This window comes from Melospiza georgiana, chromosome 15 (assembly GCF_028018845.1).
Source record: "Melospiza georgiana isolate bMelGeo1 chromosome 15, bMelGeo1.pri, whole genome shotgun sequence".
Taxonomy (NCBI): Eukaryota; Metazoa; Chordata; class Aves; order Passeriformes; family Passerellidae; genus Melospiza; species Melospiza georgiana.
In genome coordinates this window covers 6254836-6276883 of record NC_080444.1, presented here as the reverse complement: position 1 = coordinate 6276883, position 22048 = coordinate 6254836, and the positions used below count along the sequence as shown (strand labels likewise).

Genomic DNA, 22048 nt, shown 5'->3' with positions numbered 1-22048 from the left:
ATAACGGGGTTTACCACCACCTTCTCAAGGGCGCTGCAGTGCGGCTCAACCACACTGCGGCGTCCGGCGCGCGCCGCCTTGCGCGCCTGCTGGCGAGGGGAGCGTCGTCCCATTGGCCAAAGCGCAAATCTATCAGCAATCGCCCGCCGCCTATTGGTTCACCCGTCTGTCAATCACTCTCCCCGCCCCGCGGAGCGCTGCCGCATGGTTGGCTGGCTGAGCTGTCCCTCAGCTCTCCGCCCGCCTCCTCACGGCTGTGAGCCAACCGGCATCCGAGCGAGGTCGAGCGCCGCTCTCTGACTGGCTGGGCCGCGCCCGCTGGGATAGGCTGCGCGCCGGATATATGTAGCCGGCGGCAGAGCACGCCGCTGCGTGAGGCGCTTCTCGTCCGCCGGGCCCTGTGGTGAAGCGGCGCCTCCGCTCCCGTCCCGCTCTGCCCGCAGGTGAGGGGGTGGGGGGCGCGGGGAGACACCGGCGCGGCCGCGCCTTTCCCGGGGGGACCGCGGGCCGCACGCACCGCCCCGGCTCCGCGGCGCCCCCGGCTCTCAGTAGGCCGCGGGCCGTGCGGGACGGCGCTGCTGGCGCCCCCCTCCCCCTCATCCCGCCCGCTCCCCGCCGCGCTTTGTGGCGGGCGCCGGCGCCCTCCCGCCCGACCCGCGGCCGCGCGGCCCCCGCGGGCTCCGCAGCCTTCGGCCGAGCTCCCGGTGCCGCAGCGGCCTCGGAGCTGCCGGCGGGAGCGGTGCGGGGCAGGGGGGGCGGCGGGGGAGCGGCTGCTCGCGGGCCCGCATTGTGCGAGGCGAGGGGTGCGGGTCGAGCTTTGTTCTCGCCTTTCCAGGCTCGGAGGTTTTTTCGCTCTCCGCTTTTGGGTTTTGTTTTGGGCAGGTGGGGCCGGGGAGGAGCCCACCCGAAGGCCGAGGTGTTCCCGGTTCAGGGGGAGCTGTGGCTGCGGATGGAGGGGCAGCGCTGGCTGCTCGCTCGGTCCGGACCTGGGTATCAGCTCGGGGTGCCTCCCTTGCTGTAACTTTATAGGTGAAGGAAGTTAAAATTCCAGCAGGAGAGCGTGGATCTTAACCTGGTTTACCGCATGACCTTGGCTGAATCCGAGATTAAGCTAAGATTTAAATGCGAAGTCGTGCTTGTAATGAGACTTTCCAGCATCCTGTAAGGTCCCAGATGAACGTGCTGGAGAAAGCCCAGAGAAAAGGTTTCCATACATCTTCCAGTCGCTCCCAGTGTTGATCTGGGTGTTCTACGGCATTACTCATTCTCTGCGGGCTTACCTGGTGACCTCCTGTGTCAAGGCTTGCATGAATAGAATAAGCAGTCTTTACCAAAAAAAGGATTTTTTTGTTCCACCATCGGGGGAAAGCAGCATTTGCAGCACGCCGCCATGTTTCCAGTGTGTGCTATTTTTGGCAAGCCCCTGCTCTCACAGCCAGGAGTGACAGATTTAGGAAATCTGGACACTGCTATCAAGCTTTGGAAGCTGATGCTTCCAGATGCCATAAATCAAACGTGGCGAGGGGTGTGTTGGATATTTTTTTTTTTAGCTAACAAAGCTTGTTAGATTGATGTCATAAAGGGAAGTGCAGAAGTTGACAGACAAAAACTGCATTTTATACCTTTCCTGATATTTTTCCCTTCGACCAAATTTTCACTTTTCTTATTCTCTGTCTGTAAAGAATAAGCCAAACCATTTTTCTGGATAGCTCTGTGATACTTCCTTGGTGCTGATGGCAGCATCTTTTCATCCTGTGAACTGAACTCACCTTTCCTGGAATGTGTCAGTCACCATATATAACAATGTAAAGTTGTGAGTTTAGCTTTTTTGTTTTAGTGGATGGCACATGGAGCTAATTTGAAGGCTGGCTGGAAGTGTTCACGTGCTTAAAGTCTTACATCCTTATCTTTGTGATGGAAATCTCACGACCTTTTTGACAGCATCACGTGTTGCAGGGACTGGTTTGCTTCAAGGCACTACTGAAACCTGCTAGAAAGTGTAATTGTACAAAGTCTGTTAGGAAAGGAAATCGATGCTGGAACCTTTGCAAATGTATGCCATAATTTTATAAATATAAATATTTTTAAAAACCTTAGGCTTGTATACATCAGGAGTAAAGAGTGGCCCCAGTTCCTGACTGGGGTAAATTTGCCCTTTTTTTGCTAGATTGTGTTAAGTGTGGACTCCTTAAGTTTAAGGCAGGGAAACATAATTAAAATGAAAGAAGAAAACCTGGTGGAGAGGACTTAGTCAGTGTGTGCCAAGCCCATCAGGATTTCTGTTGGAAATCTTTGTATTTGCAGCCTGAGAAACAACAAAAGGATTTGTTTGTGCTGTGATGGCAGGACCACTGCTCTGCTGCTCCCTTTGGTGCTGGCACCACAGCATCACTAGAGTTCAACACATCTGGTGGAGTTTGAACACCTGAATTTTAAACAGAGTCTTTAGGCACTCAATGAAACAGCAAATTCTTTGTTTCAGAGCTTTATTTTTCACATTGCAAATTGTAAGGCAAACATACAGAGCAACGCTTTACTGAAATGGAGATAAAGCAAAGGTGATGTTATTTTAAGTACATCTTGATATTTCTGTTCAAAACAGTAGGAGCTGATGAGAGAGCACTCATAAAGGGGCATAAATGGCCTGTTAGAATTAGAAAACACCATTCTAGTTTTTAATATTAGCACCTGGGCCTTTTTGCCTGACGGGGCTGATGGCTGAAGAATGAAGGAGGAAATCCAAGCAGAGCAGGACTTCAGCAGGGTGGTGCTGGTTGCTGTGCTGGCTGGAGTCTGCTCTGCCTGGAACAAACCAAAAGTGATAGTTTGCTCTAGAAGTCCAGGTGATTTTTATTATTTTTTTATAGGTGCCTATATAAAATCAGCTGAGTTAAAGTAGTTATTTGATTTCCTGGGGTACCTACTAGTAGACTTGATAACCTTAAGCTACCCCATTGAGTAATTAGAAAGAAAACCAGAAGTGTGATCCTCAGGTACTGTAAAAGAATCCTTAAACCTTGCAGGCAGTGAGTTGTGCTGGCTTGAGGTCCCAGCTTTGCTATATTAAGTCTGGAGCTCTTCCAGGAGGCCATGGCTGGTGCAGAGCAGCTTTCAGAGCTGGACCTGGCTGCTGTCAGTTATGCAGGAGTGATCTGTGCTGGACCTGATCCTTGCTGAGGCAAACGTGCAGCTCTGCTCTGCACTGCCCACCTTCCATTTCCATCTGCTCTGCCCTGTGCTGTTCCCTGCCTGCTGCTGGGCTGGCTGTGGTTTGTTTTAATGTAACAGTGCTGGGATGGGTCAGTCCTGAGTGCCAGGATGCAGCTGATACATCAGGTTTAAGCCTCTTCTGTGACCTAAGTGGGTAGAGGTGAAAGAGTTGATTCTCTTTACAGTTCTCTGTTGCTTGGCATGCAGAAAATATTTTGAATCTTAATCTTGGTGATTCTAATCTGAGTGGCATTAAGCTTGAATTTTGCTGTAGTGTTGGTGTAGCTCAGGGTTCTGATCTGCCTCTTCTGACTGCTGATGAGTAACTTTTGCTTTTTTACTTTAAGAAGCTGCACTGGAGCCAAATGGAAAATTTGCATACCTAAGAGAAGATGACTGGACCTGCTGCCAACTTCATCGAGATGTTGGAGCAGCTCTTGGATGTCAAAACAAAACCTGTTCTAATGGCAAAATCACAGGGTCTAAGTAGCTGCTTTATCATGAAGTGATCTGGAGAGCAGTAGAGGCAGAAAGCTGACTTATTTCTTACTAAAGAAAAAGTAAACAAACCATTCAGCACTATCCTACTGCCCTTCAGGATGAAATTTATGTGTTTAAAATGTAATTTTGCAGAAAAACATTGCTCCTAACTGAGGGGTCTATGAGGTTAAAGTAAATTCAGTTAGAAAGGCAAATCCTTCCCCCACATTTGAGAGCCTGTTTAGGATAATCTGATTTTAGGATTATTAAAAATGTAGGAATATTTCTGGGAATTCTCAAGGCTTTGCGTTTTCAGAGAACTCAGATTTTGTGTTCCTTTTTGTGAAATTCCTTTTTCCATAAAAAGGAACACAAAATCTGAGTTCCTTTTTGGCTTCTGTCAAATCACAAGGGCCACATGTTTTTCTGTATGCTAAATGCAACAGAGCTCTCTTTTTGTGAGGCTGTGAAGTGTTGCTCCTTAGGCTCAGGACAAATCACTTCAGTTTAATGTTACAGCAGGTAACTGCTGAATAGAAGTGAAGATTGGTATCAAGTAGAAACTTGGAAGCCAGATGAAACAGCTTTAAAAAGGAAGGAAAAAACTCTCAAACCCACACCACACTAGGGTGTGGAAGGGGAGGCAAAGTGTTTTTAGGGAGGAAGAGAAAAGCCAAACACCTTGTTAAAAATTCCGTACTGTATCACTTAGTTTTAATGGCAGGTTTTTAGGATTCTTCTGGGTTAGATTTTTTCCCCTTCTCTTGTAAGCAGAACCTGATTTGCTATTTGTCTTTGGAGCTTTATGCTCTTAGCCACAGGAATAGTGTTTGGGATCATTTTCCTTACCCAGATGAATGTTCATCCCTTACTGTAGGGGTTTGCTTATATCAGGTACCCTGACTTACACTTCAGGTCATCTTTGTGTTTTTAATCTGCTCTTGAGTTTAATGCCCTGGAAATAACATTTCTCCAAAATTATCTCTTTTCTTTTAGATTGACTGAAAGCATTAGAAGTCTTCAGTTTGTCTCTTTCTTGCTTGGTAGAGCTGAAAAACACAAGTGCTGAATTTTGTCTAAGAAATGGCAGACTCCAGCATATCCATCAACTTGTGGATCACACTTAGGTTTGTTAGCAAAAACACAGGCAGACTTCTCCACTGACAGCTCTTCAGCAATTGCTGCCTTGTTTATTTGTATTCTGCCAGTGTTTGAAGGGCTGTGCATTGCTGCTGAGTAAGGCTTCCCATCTGCCACTGGCAAGCAGAGGGGTTTGGTACTAGCATGGGCAGTGCTGAATGTAATTCTGAATTAGTTTTTAATCTTGTGATGAAAACTTCTTTTTATTGTGCTTAAATTTTGTTTGAGTGGATGATTTGATTAGAAAAGAGTTAAGCTTCTAACTTAATTTTTCTTATCCATGTGTTGGTGTGATACATGGCTTTTCTAGAGAGTCCCATGTCAGTGTGTCTCAGAAGGGGCTCAGGTATTGCTCTGCTTTTCTGCTGCATCTGGGTAATTCAGTGTAGAGAAAGCTGATTGCCTGAAAAAATAATATTTTTTTTAGGTTCTAGTTCCCTGTAACACCTCAAGTATCTTATGAATGTAGGCACTGCCTGTCTTTGTAGGTTGTGTGGGTCACACAGTCGAGATGAGTCACAAGTGAAAGGAGAAATAACTGTGCTGTTTGACAGTCAAGATCCACGTTTTATTAGGTGTTTGGAAAATTATTAAAGGCTCCTCTGTCTGCATGATATATCTGACACTTCATTCACTGCTTGCTTCTGGAAGTTCTGGTGAATACATTCACCTTACAGACTCTCAGTGTTTCCTGGAGATGCTTGTAAGAGTTGAATGCTGGTAGCTTCACAACTTGTCCCAATTTGATCTGCAAATATTTATTTATTGCATAACTTATCCCATCATTGAGCTTCCATTGACAGTGGCTACCAAGCATCTTGCCTCCTATGGAATAGTGCTGACTTAAGATAACTTCTTCCAGGCTGAATCCTTTGCCTCTGAATCTGTCAAAAGGCAGAAAAGATGAGCTGGTTACAGGTAGGCAGCTGCAATGGTTTGTGTGAAATCCAGGCTGTGCTGCTGGCACTCTGTCCCAGTGACATTGTCTGCCTCTGCATCAGTGGGAGGCAAGTAATGAGACCTATTTTTTAAAGCAGATTAGTGTTTTGGGACTTCATCTGCCTGCTTATTTGAGGTGCATTTTCAGCTCTCTATAATTTAAGCTCAGGTCAACAACTGGATTGTTTTTGGTGTCTTTGTTGCCCTTGGATAGTTAAGGCTGTATTAAAAGAAGGGTATCTCAGTGGATCTGTCTGCAGTCTTTGTGTTTAAATACACATTTACTTATCACTCTTCTACTTGAGAGCAAGCTGGTGTGATCTAAATCCCCAGCTGAGATGGGCCCTGGAATTTGCCATGGGGTGCAAGTTTAGCTTGTTCACTGTAATATTTTATATCATGGTTCACACAGGTGCCAGCCTCATGGTTTTTTCTTTTATTGCTTAGTCAGCAGCAGAGCAGATGCCAGTCATGTAAAATGTATGGAGAGTTGGAATTAACTGCATTTGTTGTTTTGTAGTTAAACTTTGTCTATATTATCCCTCTTAGAGGCCTGCTGGCGTTTTCTTCCATTGCTTTAATTTTTTTTGTCCATAACAGCAGCAGTAACTGCTTCTAGACCTGGTTATTCCATCTAAATAAATGGTTTGTGGCTTTGAGCATGCTCACCTGTTGCTAAGCAACTTGGAGAAATCCCAAATGACACTTAATTATGCAATCCCATTAACTATGGACCAGACCTTTAATTTCCAGCAAAATTGCTGTTTGCCACATTTGTGTTGTGTTGTGCTTGGATACAGACCCCTCTTTTCTCTGTAAGCTTCTCCTGCTGTTTCTTCAATTTCCAAAAAGCCTTTTTTAGTTAAGGAATTCACTGATACCAAAATGAGGGAGTGGGGTTGTGTGAAAAGTTTGACAGTCTGAAATGGTGTTTTGGCACCCTGTGAACTCCACCAGTTTGTAGAGGTGGAAGGAGTGGAGTTCAGATGTGAGTAGCCAAAGGAGAAAGGGGTGAGCTGTGTGTAATATTCCACTCTGGACTAGAATGCATTGTAGGAACTTTGGGTTTCTTGAGAAGGTTCCTTGTATTAAAATACAAGTCAAAAAAATGTAATTAGAGATGGCAGAGAACAAAGAAATGAGGCTAATATTAAAAACACATCAGAGCCTGTTGAGATTATGATTCAGTTTTAATTTGTCTTCTTGTTAGTTCTAACCTTTTTTTCTTAGCAGAAGTTTAAAATTGCCACACTCTTTGGGAAGTGAAGTTTGGGTTTTGTTCCTTTGGCTTCTTACATCAGGCCAAGGAGCTTTTGCCTGGGTTGTCCTGAGAGCCCCAACATCCTGTGATGAGCATAACACACACTTCTGTTGTGTAGGAAGTCCAATAGAAGCAACATTCAGGCTAAACTTGCCCGATTCAAATTTTTTTTAAAAACCCAAATCCACAAAAACCCCAAACAAATTGAGTTGGGACAGCAGTGATTAGTTTGCTTTCACCACGTTGCAGTTTGGTAAGAAAATAATAACCCATGCTAGATGGGAGTGCTGAGTCCATTTTTCTGAGCACTAATATACTAATAGGTTTTGTGGGCCTAAATCTGAATTTGCTAATGTGGAATTTACATAAATGGCTCTAATTTACATAACACTATTTCAGAAATTCAGTGCCTGACATTGATTTTCTGCCAAGTGGGAGCATTGTGACAGATGGTGGAATTTTCCATCAGCCAGGTGATAACCACTGTAAAGGAGGTATTTGTCTTCCTCTAAGTCCTTGGCTTAAGAAAGGGGCTCAGTTATGCTGCAGAATTGTTATAGTGTACTTGTTAAAATTGGATTTATCCAATTTGTTTTACATATGGGACAATATGAACGCATGATTATGAATGAATCTTAAATAATCAGATTTTCGGCTTTTCCTGTCAATTTTCACCCTTTCATCATTATGTCAATTGACAGGAAAATGTGTGGATAAGCTTTTATCAGGAGTAGCACAGTGACAGTTCAAACATTTGGTGCTATTATGTGCTGTGCAATGAAAATGTAGTATGAAGTATTAGCAGTTTTTTTGGATCAGGGAATAGTGGAGTAGTAAATTGCTCATGAGTGGTAGGGAGCAAATGCTCTCTGAGGAGATGCTTGGCTTCCACCATTCAGGTTGTGCTGGCTGGGGAACAGGAGCAGATGGCAACTGGCAACGTAGCAGCAGGTGCAGCAGCAGTAAAAACAGATTGTTGTCCTCTGATTAGGTCATGTAGGTCTTTCCCATTTCTTTTCAGATCTGCTTGAGAACAACTGGGCACTCAGCAATTCCTCTTTTCATGGTAGGAGTTAGTTCTGATAGATTTTTCACCCGTAGCAGGAGGGAAGTTCTTTTATGCATATTTTTAAGCATTTAAATATGACAGAACTAATCAAGCCACTTCACTTCCAATATTTTTTGAGACCAGCACAGAAAGTGATGTGTCTGTGGGTTAATGTGGGTGAGGGCTTTCACTGAAGATCAGAAATGTGAAAGAGCTGTTGGTGAATCAGCTGTTGAACTTTGAGTGCTGCAGGAGGATTTTGCCATAATGTGAGAATGTCGGGCTTTGTACATTGGTGTTCTAGGAAGCACTCGAAAATAATTCTCAGAAGAGCCCAATTCATCATTTATCAGAACTGAATAGAAAACCTGCCTATTTACATTTGTAGAAATAAGCTTGAATTCCAGGGAAACTGGAATTCACAAAGAAATGAAGTGTGCCTCCTGTCATTCTCCAAATGATGATGTGGTGTATGGTGGGACTGGCTTCCTGGCTGTAAACTGTCAGCACAGAAGCAAATTTTTAACTGTTGTGCAGCAAAGAAATCCTGCCTTGTCAGTTAAGCTGACTGGAGCTAAAAGTGCAGTAAAAGTGCAGGTCATGTCACTGCCATTTCTACTCCCAGTGCTTTAGGCCTGGCCTGCTCCTTCTAGAGCTTCACAGGTACTCAGGAGGAAACACAGTGGGATGAGGAAGTCAGCAGTGGTAGTCACCACTTAGCTGTACTTTACCTTTGCTGGGTTCTTTTACTGTCTGATAACATTTTATGGGGATCTCAGTTAACGTGCAGTAGAAGGCAGGAGTTCATCTCTTGAGGGCTTTTGTCACCTCACACTGTGCTGTGGGTGTTGGACATCTGTATCTGTAATACATTACATTTTGAGTTCAGAGGCTTCTGCAAAACCACAGACAGTAGAACCTTCCTGAAATGAAAATGGTTTGCAGAATCTGAGCATTTCCTGCAGGCCAGACCCAGCCATGGACTCTTTCTTCCTTTCTGCATGGTTAACTCTTGAAAGTCCTCTAACAGCTGAAAGCTTATGAATGTTTTGAAAAGCCTGTTTAAGTTCTAGGTCATATTTAATCTTATTTTTTCTGCACATTATAATGTAGGTAACATTTCTTTATGTGGTGATGATAGGCACATTTCCTGCTGAAAGAGAGGGAGTTCATGGACACATTTTCTGGAGCTCCCCAGATGTTTCTTGCTGTATTTAAACTTAGAGAAAAGTGTGTTTTAAAATAGAATGGGAAATTTTCTCATTTTTTCTAGACTTAAAAAGATGGTAACATGTGATTATATTAAAAGCAGAGCAAAACACCTCAATGTATACAAAATTATGGCTCTGCTGTTGTGTCTTCTGCCTTGAGTCTTAGCTGCATTCCTGCAGCAAAGCTGATTGCAGTTCATTCTGGCCCCTGCTGGGAGCTTGGGTGTGATCACATCCTCAGATCTGTTACCTGGGTGTTCTGACAGTGTGGCTAAACATTGCCTTGTCCCTTGATTACCATGTGTTGCGTGTTTGAACATTGACTGAGATAGATTAAATTTGCCAGGTTCATTGGGACTTGGCTTCACGCACAGTGCCAGCTTCCATGGCATCTTCCTAAGTACATTCATCTCTTTGGGGCTTAAAGCTTCTGTTTTGCATTCCTGGTCCATCCAGCAGTGTGGTTGCGATTTCCTTTGCAGCTCTGTGTATGTTGTGTTTGCAATTAACACCAGCCTGGTCACCTCTGTCTCCTGAAGCTCTGCTCTCTTGTCAGTTTTTGGTGTCTAAAGAACAAATTCTCTGAAATTCACTAAATACAGTGAGTATCAAACGTTTAAGATCCTTGGATGAACTGGGATAGGGTTGAGTACAAGCAGGTGGGAAAGCCACTCTTTCTTTCCCTTTTGCTATGTTTGAAGCATAAGTTGTGGGCAACTGAGTTTTCTCAGGATAGGGGATGCTCTTGGATATTGTGACAAGAGAAAGCTTGTCCTGAGACATGCCTGGCTTGGCACGAGCTTTTGCAGACTCCTTCTGGATTATTCTATGCTAAAAGACTACTTAGTTTGGCTTCCTTTTTTTCCTCCCATTCTGTGTTCTGGCTGTGACCCAGTCTGGGTTTCCCCCCAGTCGTTGATGCCATCATTTCTTGTCTCTATTTATAGTTATCAGTATTAAATAAAAGCAGATAAGTGATCGATGATTCCTGAATTGCTTTTTAGAGGGCTCAGATGAGTAGTGTCAGTTTTGACTTGCTTGTCATACCTGGAGGATGTGCATATGGAGTTTGAATACCATGTGGTTGGGAAAAGAGCTCTGTAGTGAAGGAGAGAGTTGCACCAATCAGTAGAGAGTGGGGGCTTAGCAAACTGAGTGTGAAGCAGAAAATCTGCTGTTGGTTCTGTGTTTGGTACCAAGAACATGGCCTGCTATTGGTGCTTATCCCTGTGAGTTTAAAACTAGTTTGAGTGAGTTTGAACAGTGTTTGAGTATTTAATAACAAGGAAATGTGGGAATCTGCTCTGGTTTGAGCTGAAGATACCTGTAATGTGTAACCAACCTGCAAATACTTTATTTTTGTAACTTACAGCTCCATGGAAGGTAGGTAGAAGTACCCAGATGGATTTGTCCCTGGGCATGGGTGGTGCTGTTCACTTGACTGGTGGTCTGAATTCAAGTGAGAAATGACTTGCTGAGATTGGTGGAAGCAGGGGAAGAGCAGTTTGTGTTATTGTGTAGCATAATAATTTTAATATAATCTAATATTCCTGCAGAGTGCTTGACACTCACAGCAAGTAGTGCTGTGCTGCTGATAAAAATAGATTGGACTTATTCTGACCTTCTAAAAATGCCCTTAATACAGTAGCACAGGCTTTGCCTGAGAACATCTGACTTTTAATTCTGATTGTGAAGTCAAGTGAGGTAAGTAGAATTTGGATTGACTGTAAATGTCTTAGCCACTTAGCAAATCCTCTTGAAGAACCTTACTTGCTTGCCACCTGCTTTTTCCTGAGGATATGTGGGCAGGTTATGAGGTGACCTGCCTTGGCCATGCAGCCTCTCCCACCTCTGGTTTGGTACCCAGGAATCCTCTCCCTGGCACCAAAACTCTGATGACTCTGAAAACACATTGCTTAAACTGCTTACAGGGTAAAACAGTCCTGGTGCGTGCTTTCCACTGTGATTAGGTGGCTTATGCAATCAGGATGAGAACAGCCATTTGAAATGCTCGTGGTTTATGGAGCTTTTGTTTTTTCCCCTAGTTTTCAGTTGACCAAAGAAATGGTGATGGAGAAGCCAAGTCCCCTGCTGGTCGGGCGGGAGTTCGTGAGGCAGTACTATACCCTGCTGAACCAAGCACCTGACTATTTGCACAGGTAAAGCTCTGCTTCGCTTGGAGCTGGTTTTCTGGGGGAATTTCTTAACTTGTGTGTTAAAATTGGTGAATGATCTTATTCCTGTGTCTTAGTTTGCTGAATTTTGTCACTTAAACTGATTTATTCAAGATGCTAAGCATCGTTTACTTTTGATTTTGTTCAGCTGGGTTAAAAGATGGATAATAAAGATTACAGGAGTTCTTTAAATATCTGAGTTCTGGTTCTTGCTGAAATGCTGCTTGCCACTTCTGCTTGTAATCAGTGTAAAGTGAAGTTGGAGAAATACCACTTAGTTGGCTATTTCTGTCATTTTTGGCTTGATAAAATGCCCTCTCACTAGAAGGAAAGATTGAATAAGCTTTGTGCATGTCTGCTGGTCTCTCTTGGGAGTCACACCAGCTCTTTCTTAAAAGGAAAGTCAAGGTAATTGTGGATATGCAGCAGACTATAATCTATTATCTAAACAAATCAGTCCTGTTTGGTGTGACAGGTACCCTTCTGAAACTAGTCCTGTTTATGAAGAGACACTTCATTTTGTTGTATTTTGATAAAGTTTCTGACAACTTCCCCCCATCCAGTCTCAGGAACAGTTACTCAGAGTGTTTTTCCACTTGGGTGAATAGCTGGCCTCATCCCTGTGGGTCAGGGGACGGTTGACTCTGTGCCATGGAATCCATTCCAGTCTTTTATCTGCTGGCAGAGTCCAGTGCCATGGTGCTTGGGGCATTTCAGCTGGTAACCTCTCAGTTCCAGAAAGGAAGATCTACTTGCAATATATTTTTTACTGTAAGAGAGCAAAACAGTCCCATTGCTCCTTGCTCAAGCTTGAAATCGGAACTTGAGAGGGAGCCTTCAGCATTCCAGATGTTCAGGGTGTTGTTTTGGGGACCTCATGCAGAAAGAGGATAATGGGATTGGATCATGAGCTCTCATGAGACTTTGGTTTTGGTTGTTGGTGCCTGGGTCTCTGACACACCTGAATGCTACAGCTTACATTAGAAAATTTTGGTTTCCCCCCACCCTCTGATTAGTAACAGGATTATGAGATTTTGTGGCTTTATTCTGGTGATTCAGACAGGAAACTTACTTAAAAGTGAATTATTTGTACTGCACTCTAATGTAGAAGCTCAATGTTCTTACACAGCAAAGCTTGGCATTAAAATATTTCTTTCCAACAGGTTTTATGGAAAGAACTCTTCCTATGTCCACGGTGGCTTGGATTCCAATGGAAAACCAGCTGACGCAGTCTATGGGCAATCTGTAAGAACTTTTAAATAAGAAAGCTGTTCTTTCCTTCTATTTTGTCACCTTATGGTTGAGAAATGTATCCAGCTGTGATTCACCCCCACACTGTGCAAGTGCCTTCTGTAAAAGAAGGGAAAAAATGGGGAGGAAAAAAACCCTCTTGACTGTAGACAGCAGTAGTTAGGCAAAATGTGCTTCCTTTATAGAAGGTTTATAATGTAAAATTGCTTGCAAAGCAAACTTAACAAGCATCCTGCCAATCTCTCTCTCTCTCCAGAGTTAGGGACTGTATCTTAAACCAGTTTTTATGATGTTTCTTTCTCTGAAAGCTGCTTACTTGGCAGAAATGGCTTCTGCAGCATAACCCACGTGTACCATTCTTTCCTAGGATATCCACAAGAAGGTGCTGTCACTGAACTTCAAGGATTGCCACACAAAGATCCGTCACGTGGACGCCCACGCCACCCTCAACGACGGCGTGGTGGTGCAGGTGATGGGGGAGCTCTCCAACAACATGCAGCCCGTGCGCAGGTTCATGCAGACCTTCGTGCTCGCTCCTGAGGTGGGTGTGCTGCTGGCACCACTGCTGAGCTCTGGCTGCCTCAGGGCTGTCATCTCAAGGCTTAGACTAGGAACGTTACTTGCCACACAATTCAGCAGTTACATTCTGAAAATTCCTTTGGGAATCACACTACTTCTGTGTGATTGTACATTGACCTTGGATATCGAAATCAGTTATAAATATCCTGACTTTGGACTCCTAGGTTAGTGCAACACTTTTTTTTTCTTAAGCATATTAAAATTATATTGTCTTGATTTGCTATCCTAGCAACTGTTTTTTTTACTGAAAAGGGGGTAGTAGAAAGAGGGAAATGCTTCCTGTCACTTTGAAAATATGGGTTCCAGATTTTCTTTTTCATAAAGTGCAGACTTAGCATTTGAAGTGGGATTTTTAAATAGACTTTTTTAACAAAGCAGTTCACAGAAATGAAAATGATAGTGAAAAAGGAGTGTTGCAAGATCACTCTGTTTGACAATATGACTTGGAGATAAAAATTAATACTTTGAACACCAGGAAGTTGTTAATCACACTTCTTTAGTGTTGTGACCTATTGGAATTACAAGCACTTCAAAAATTTTTTTTTCTTTGTTCCATCCATACCTAACTTGTTAGGAGTGATGTGTTTTTAGTTTCTCGCTTTCCCGCCCCACATAACATTATTTTCTTAAAAGAGGCAAATTTGGATTAATCTTGTGGGAAGGACAGTTTGTTCAAACCTTTCTTGTTTTCACATTATTTCAATTTTTACATTACTGGATTGTTGTAATTGATTCAGTTCTTCCCTTTGATTTGCTCTTAGGGCTCTGTTGCAAACAAGTTCTATGTCCACAACGATATCTTCCGCTACCAGGACGAGGTTTTTGGGGACTCTGATACTGAGCCTCCAGAGGGTAAGCAGCAGAAATTTTTGGATGGTTCTGTTGGTGTTTGGTTCTGGATCTATATCAACATTCTATTCCCAGATTAGATTTCATGTGCTTGTAGGTTTTTTCCTTGCCTGTGGTTCTTTACAGTGCACCAAGGAGTTGTGACATGCAGATGATTATTTTTCTGGCATAATCTGTTTCTATTACAAGAACTGTAAGACTTATTTTGGCAGTTGCAGTCAGATTTGTAGGTTATAAATCTTGTTCTCTGAAATATTTGGAGCACATTTTTTAACCTTGGTCAAAACTGAATAACCAGAGTGATAGTGGAAATATACAAAAATGTCTGTTTCATGTCACATCTCAAAAGTGCTTCTTGTGTGTTCTTTGGCAGAAACTTCACCTGTATTTTGTGATAAGTGACTTGTGTTTGAGCCTCTTACTAAAGATGTGTGTTTTTTTTTTTTCTTTTCTAACCTTATTTAGAATCAGAGGAGGAAGGGGAGGAACCTGAGGAAAGACAGCAGACACCTGAGGCTGTTCCTGATGATAGTGGTGCTTATTATGAGCAGGCTGTCAGGTAATAATATATTTATAGATGAAGTCAGGCATTCTGTGGGACAGGCTGCTTGTAGAACAGGTCACATGAATTTATTGCTATTAATAGTTTTCTTCTGACAGTCAAAAAAATTCTGTTTATTGATCAGCTGAAATTAAAATGCTGTTAGACTGAACATGGAGACTCTGGATTTTTTTGTTTTGCTGCTTCATAGTGTACCAATGCAAAATGTGCATCCTTGTGCAATGTGGCCTTATTTGGCCTTGTTCTTCCTCTCATATGTCATGAGCCTGACTTCTGTATTGCATAAGTAGCACTGCTTATCACCAGTAATAGAATAAATACAATAACACCTCTTTCCTGCTTTTTGTGCTGCTGTGTAATAGCAATGACATTGAGGAACACCTGGAAGAGACAGCTGCAGAGGCAGAGCCTGAGCCAGAGGCAGAACCTGAACAGGAGCCTGAACCAGAGGTGCAGGAAGAAAAGTCAGAGCCAGTATTAGAGGAATCTGCTCCAGAAGAGACTGTGGAAAAGAGTCCTTCTCCAGCTCCTGCTGATCCAGCTCCTGCAGTGCAAGAGGACTCCAGGGTAATGACTGTGGATCTCTCTTTTCTCTAATGTGGTTTCATCAGTGTCTATTTACACAGCTTTATTTTTACCTGGAGATTTTTGTCACTTCTCAGTGTTAAGGAAGGTAAAGTAGACAGATTTGGGTTCAGGAATCCAATACTTTGATTAACCTTGATGTGATACTTGGTGTTTGGTGTTGGGCCACTGCTGTGTCCCGTTTCAACTCTCCATTGTCATTGCACTGAGTCTTTTGAATTTAAATAATTTGAAGGAAATTGTGGGGAAACTGCTATTGGCTGGCTCCTGATTTTCAAGTACAAGTTAAAATTTGTTCCTGGTATCCTGTGTCTGTTAGCTGTCCTGTCAGTAATAAATTTCAGATGGAGATGTAGTTAGTTAATATCATTCTGTTTTTTTTTTTTAAGACATTTTCCTGGGCATCAGTAACCAGCAAGAACCTTCCTCCCAGTGGGGCTGTCCCAGTATCAGGAATACCACCTCATGTTGTGAAAGTACCGGTCTCACAGGTAGGAATCCAGCATCTGGAGAAGTTTAAGTACTAAACTGGCTGACAGGGGAAAAAGAATGAAATCTGCTTGTTTCTGATTTGACTTCCCAGGCCCCAAAGACTTTAGCATTCTGTGATTCCTGGTAGACTTTATGAAGATGTTATTCCTTGGTTTTTGGGTTGAGAATTAATTTTTACTCATGGAGGAAAACAGGGAATGTTCATGGGAATGCTGCTTGCTTTTAGCATATAAGCCAACATGAGCTAACATGTGTTTTAGTCACAGGTGGAAAAACCTATTACCTTTTCCTGTATTTTTTTATTACCAACTTGATAGTGAGCTCTTAAAAGCTGAACCTGCTGGTATTTCTGACTCTCAACTGTTCACTCCTTTTTCAATTGATGCAGCCCCGCCCTGAGGCAAAGCCTGAATCCCAGACCCCCCCTCAGAGACCTCAGAGGGATCAGCGAGTGAGGGAGCAGCGAACGAGCATCCCACCTCAGCGGGGTCCTAGGCCAAGTAAGAGGAGCTGCAAAGAAGCTGGTTTCTGTGCTTAAAGGTTTTGGAGAAGCAATGTGTTAATTGAAGCTTTTGAAATATCATTATTTTTGTCAGTAAGCACATGATTTTTACTCAAGTAAAAATTTAAGCTTGGCCTCAGCCAGGTGATTAAAAAGGAAATCATTACGCACTTGCTAGTATAGACTGCTTTCCTGTTTTGTATATGAATGGATAGACAATGTGAATTGATTCTTTCTAATGGTGATAATTCTCACCATGGCTTGTTTTTCTGTTTGTTCTTGTTCCGTTTGTTTTTTCTGTTTGTTGACTTTTCTAAAATCAGTTTTGCTTTTCTCTTCTCTTGAAGTTCGCGAGGGTGAACAAGGCGATGTTGAAACCAGGCGGATTGTGAGATACCCAGACAGTCATCAGCTGTTTGTTGGGAACCTTCCCCATGATGTGGATAAATCTGAACTTAAAGACTTTTTCCAAAGTAAGTTGGTTTCTTTGCTGCTCTCTGAGGGGATGGGGGTTGCAGCCATGGGCGTGGCCAACAGAGCATTCTAATGTATGACCCAAGAACTTGGCTTTTCTCTTGCAGGCTATGGCAATGTTGTTGAACTCCGCATCAACAGTGGTGGAAAGCTCCCTAATTTTGGGTTTGTGGTGTTTGATGATCCTGAGCCGGTTCAGAAGATCCTTAGCAACAGGGTAAATAACTTTCCAGGCAGTGGTTTTTGGTCTGTTAACAGCAGACAGTGTTTTTCAGCTTAACAGGAAGAGAATGTACTTGATACCTTTAGATTTTTTTGAGCATATTAAAGTAGATATAATGTTTTTCCCTCTTATTACCAAGATTTGTGTAGTCTTTGTCATTGAAGTAGCTTGTAGGAGCTCATTACAGAGCCTTTTTCTAGTGGGAGATTGCTGAACACAGGAAGTGTATAAATAGCTTTCAGGAGGACAAGGTAGAGAGAGTCTGATTCTATGGACAAGTAGAATCTTGTTTGTCAGAGGCTGAAAGGAAGAAGCTGTATTGGTGTGCACGCTGAAAAGAATTTTGCTAACAAAGGCAGGAGGTACCTGCTCAGCCTGTCAGCAATGATTGCTAATGCAGAATGTGTGTCCATGCCTGCCTGCTGTGGTAGGCAGGGACTCTGAATGCACCCTCATAGCCATGCAGGGAGCTTTTCTGAAACCCATCAGAATGTTCTGTGTTCAGCCTGAGATGGCTTTTCAAAGGTCACTCCTTCACATCTTTAATTCTTCTACTAAAGCCCCAAGACTGGATGCATGGTTTTACTATTGCCATTGTTTAGTAGGTAATCCTAAGACCCTTCAGTCTTTCATGGAGAGGAGGATATGAGACAAAGTTGCAGGAATCTGCTTGACCTTGAAGAGCTCCTGGTGACCCATTAATGACAGCACCTTCTGTGCTTCTATTGCAGCCCATCATGTTCAGGGGAGAGGTGCGCCTGAACGTGGAGGAGAAGAAAACACGAGCTGCCAGGGAGGGTGACCGCAGAGATAACAGACCCCGTGGACCTGGAGGCACTCGTGGGGGGCTGGGAGGTGGGATTCGAGGGCCTCCTCGTGGAGGAATGTCCCAGAAGCCAGGATTTGGAGCTGGAAGGGGGATCGGGCAACGCCAGTGAATTCATCGCGGATGTTGACGTGATGGCGCAAACCCTTTTTCCTGCAGATTTGTGAATTTCAGCCTTGGGTATCTTGGAATGTGGCCCTAGCCTGTTATAGACTGCTACGTTTGATACTATTTTGGCCCCTTTTTGTTTGTGTTATGGTTCTGTGATTTATTTTTTTCTAGTCCTTGTCCCAGATTCCAGCTTTGTGGAACAACGTTTTAGGAAAAGTGGATTTTAAAAAGAAAAGAACTGAATTTTCTTCTTCACCTCAAACTTACGGACTGATTTTTGGTTTTTTTGGTACCAGTGGTTTTTCCTAAGGAATGTCTTTCTTTTTTCTTTTATTTTTTTTTCCTCCCCTCTTTCTAATGAATTTGGGTGCAGTCAGCGGAATAATATTTCACGTGCATGCATTCAAGAGCCTGTAGGAAAACATAGTTCTTGGCAAGTATTCCAAGGGCAGAAAAGCAAAACTCTTGGTGTTTCTTTGAGGGTCATATGAACATCCTCCGGTCTGGAGACATTGCCACTTGAAAAAATTGACTTTCACCTTTCTGTGGCGCTGTAAAAGTGGAATAATGGGTATCCGTAGAATCTCTTTTCCTTTTGATACATGATCACAGCAAGGAATTCGAACTACTGTTTTACCACTTTGAAATTTTGGATTGTGGGATAGGTTTTAAATGTCTAGAACTTGACTCTTCAAACACTTTTCCTGAACTTGTGAAATTTTTTATTGAAATAGGGAGTTTTTTTCATGTTTAGTTTGTATTTGTATAAAAAAAAGCAAAATTGTTGTGCCTTCTATTTATCTCTCATTCCAGTTTTGGCAAATTGTTTAAAAAAAATAAAATAAAAAAGGTCTAGATTTGCTTTATCAAGTCAAGAGTATTTTGGAGTTTGTCCAAGGGGAAGAGGCTCTTCAGTCACTAGGTTTACATGGTAGAGGTGGTTGTAGCTAAAGGTCTTAATACCTTCTGTGCATCACTTTGCATTTAAATTATTGAAAACAAATACTTCTTGGATGCAGAAGTTAATAACTTGAACTTGAAGCTGGGCAGGTCCTGTTGTAACTATTGCAAAATTACAAGCAAAGCAGAAATACCTCTGTCACATACTTTACATTTCCAACTGCTGTAAGTAATAATTATTTTTGCAGTACTTCATTCCTTGCTTCAGACCTGAAGTGGATAAGAAGGAATTTTTGTCAGAAGTATGGAAGGTGCTTGTCTGTCCTGGTGTTAAGATGTTGAACACCCTCCACTGCCTCTGGAAGAAGATGAAACTGAAAATACAAAACTGGGTAATTTCAGACCAAGAGATCCTGTAAGATGGTGCTGCACAAAGCAGTATTTCTGTAATGGCTGGTGTTAAACATTTGGATAAAAATGGTGGATTTGTGTTTCCACTGGACCTGCAGGTCTCTTGGTAGCACAGTAGAGCTGTGTAGGAAGTTGGCTAATCTGTGTCAGGTGTCAGTGTTTCCATGTTTCTTGGTTTATGACTATAATGACTGTGCATATGCAGTGTATCATCTCTTGACCTGTGCTTGCTGTAAGCTCTGGAGCAGAGCTGCCCTCGGTATTACCTGTCCCCAACAGTCATGTTTTGCCTTTTCCTCTGCCAGATTTATTGGTTGAAGCTGGTTGTACTAAATGTTGCTGAAGTGTTGGTTTCTGTTTTATTTTTCTCTTTGCATTTGTTACACTGTTTGTCCCTTCCCTCCTTACACCTGTGTCAGATTGGCCTGCCTACCATCTGTACCTGGAGATGTGATACCTTAGTGAGCTGGGGGAGTGTGAGCTGTGCTGTGCTCTCACAGCCAGCATTTGGGGAAATTCTGCTGCTTCCTCTTGTGGTGGTAACTGGTATTTTTTTAAAAAAACAAAAGCTGTCTGCATTTTTCCTATCAGGAATGCCTGTGAGGTGAAAGTATGCAATGGAGATCTTTTACTGAACCCTGTCCTTGTTGTTTGTGATGTTTTTTTTCCCCTTTGTTGGGTTTCTACTGTTCTTGACGTTGAATCCGAAGACTGCAGTAACAGGTTGCACTTCAGACTTATCAAAGTGCTTTTAACAGAAGCTTTTACAGCTCTTAACCAAATCTGCAAAAGCATCCATAAGCTTGAACCCCCATTTCTGTAGTGGGAGCTGGACAGTTCTGGCTCATTGCTGTCTGATTTGAAAGAAGAGTGTCAGTAAAGAATTTTAAAAGGGTGAAGTGTGTGCTTGTTCTCATATGAATCATACTCAATATGTTGACCCAGAAAGTCATGTTCTTGTCTCAAGATGACAGGCAAATAAAATATTTACATAAAATTCTGTGGGAATGTCTTGTAAAGAAACACTTTCAAAAAGAAAGTTATGTTACAGAATGGCTCTTGGTATTTGCGTTTTGGTGGCTCTGGTACTCACTAATAACAAAGTCCTCTGAAGAGACTTGCTGTAAGATGTTGCACGTTGATTTTGATGTTTAGGCTTTATGTAGCCTCCAGCCCTTCTGCTTTCTGCCTTGCTGTACTGTTAAAACCTCAGTATCTCTTGTCTAAGGCCTCCAGTCCTTTCTGTACATTCTTGAGGATGACTATGAAGAAGCCATGATTTAATTTGCCTCAGCTGGCTGCAGTGGGCTGCACGAGCTCCAAGGAGGCTAATAATAACCAAGGTAGTCCAGCTCTTTCTAGGAACCAAATACTGCAGTCTGAAATGCATCAGACTGTTGGTGTCTCCTTTCTAGTACCTCCAGTCAAGACAAGGAGGTGGTGGCACTGAAGAGCTCTTGGTGTCCCAGTGCTCTGCAGGGAGTTGGCAACTGAAGAAAAGCTGTCTAGAGCCATAAGACTTCTGCACCCATCACAGCCTCATGGACAGATCTGGAATAACCTTCATGGTCAAGATACCTTGATCTGCCCTTCTGAGAATACAGAGAGTGTTTCATGTATGACTGGTGTGATCTGGCCTCTTCTCCCTGATCTTAATAGGTTAAGACAAGTAGAAATGAGGACGTTTCACTTGCAGGGGTGTTTCATGGCACCCAGACCAGAACTGGAAGCCATGAACTGCCCTTGCTGCCTTCCTTCAAGAGCATTGCACAATTAAGAATTCAGGTTACCCCTTGAGCACATCTGCAGTACTGGGATGCACCAGCAGACTTGTGTGGGGCTGTTCTGTAAAGCTGAACTGAGATCTGTGTGTTTGGGCATGCAGATGTTGGTTCTGCATTTCAGGATTCAGACTGGGGTCACTTCCTTGCTCTGCAGGGCCCTTTTTTGTTTTTTCTTATTTTTCTTTAAATTTGCTCAGACTGAAGCTCTGGTGTTGCTGGGTGCCCACCATACAGGTGAGTGTGGAAGTGGTGAGCTTGGCAGAGAGGATTTACTCTGGAGGTAGCTAACAGCCTGTGTGGTAACAGTGAGCTCTGACTTCAATCTGAGCAACTTTTCCTCTGGTGCCACAGGGCAGAGATGCCCTTGAGACCTGGGAGTTCACTGTGCATGGAGAAAAGGATGATTCTGGATGCAGGTATGAGGATCCAGAGTTGATCTCTGCAGCTGCTTATTCTGCATATCCTAGAAGGGCATATTTTTGAACTGTTTTTGCTCTGTTATAAGGGTTTTTTTTGGGATAGGAGCACGCACTGTAAAGTTGTAAGCTGTGTGTGCTGTGGGAAGAAGGAATTCCCTCACTGATTTTGTTTCCCAACAAAACATTATCCTTATTTGAGTGTTATATGGAAGAATGAGGAAAGTTGGTCCATTAAAAACTTTTGGTTATGACACATGAAACTGAAGAAAATTCTTTTAAATTCCATCATCACTTATAGTTTTTAGAGTAATGGCACATTCTCAGAATAAATTTGAAGGGCAGGATCCTGCCTTTCTATTTCCTGTCACAAAATGCCATTTGCCAAGCTAGGAGGGACCTGCTGTTCCACTGGTGATATTTCAAACTTGACAAAGCACCTGACAGTGGAAGGAAAAACACTTTATTGTGACCATCTTTGTGATTCAGTGACAGTCCTGCATTCTGAAATGTCGTTTTGGGTGTTTGCACCAAGGTCACTCCATCCACCTAAGAATTTTAAAGCTCTATATAAATAATGTCCTAGCTTGCAAAATAGTACAAGAAATAGATTTTTCTTT

At 42.8% G+C, this 22048-nt stretch overlaps 1 protein-coding gene across 3 annotated transcripts; it reads left to right on the top strand.

Annotated features, from left to right (window-relative positions):
• The first annotated feature begins 335 nt into the window (after positions 1-335).
• On the top strand, positions 336-18787 carry G3BP1 (G3BP stress granule assembly factor 1). 3 transcript variants are annotated; one of them, XM_058035010.1, is made up of 12 exons: positions 336-443; positions 11335-11448; positions 12627-12708; positions 13082-13255; positions 14055-14145; positions 14608-14701; positions 15067-15271; positions 15679-15780; positions 16170-16281; positions 16631-16756; positions 16865-16974; positions 17712-18787. In XM_058035010.1, the coding sequence occupies exons 2-12, from the start codon at positions 11354-11356 to the stop codon at positions 17916-17918; spliced, it is 1398 nt and encodes a 465-aa protein (XP_057890993.1). In that variant the 5' UTR covers positions 336-443; positions 11335-11353; the 3' UTR covers positions 17919-18787. The 3 variants fall into 3 exon arrangements, with proteins under 3 accessions (XP_057890993.1, XP_057890991.1, XP_057890992.1); XM_058035008.1 differs by having other exon boundaries at positions 16844-16974; XM_058035009.1 differs by having other exon boundaries at positions 350-443; positions 11342-11448; positions 16844-16974.
• Positions 18788-22048: the final 3261 nt, after the last annotated feature.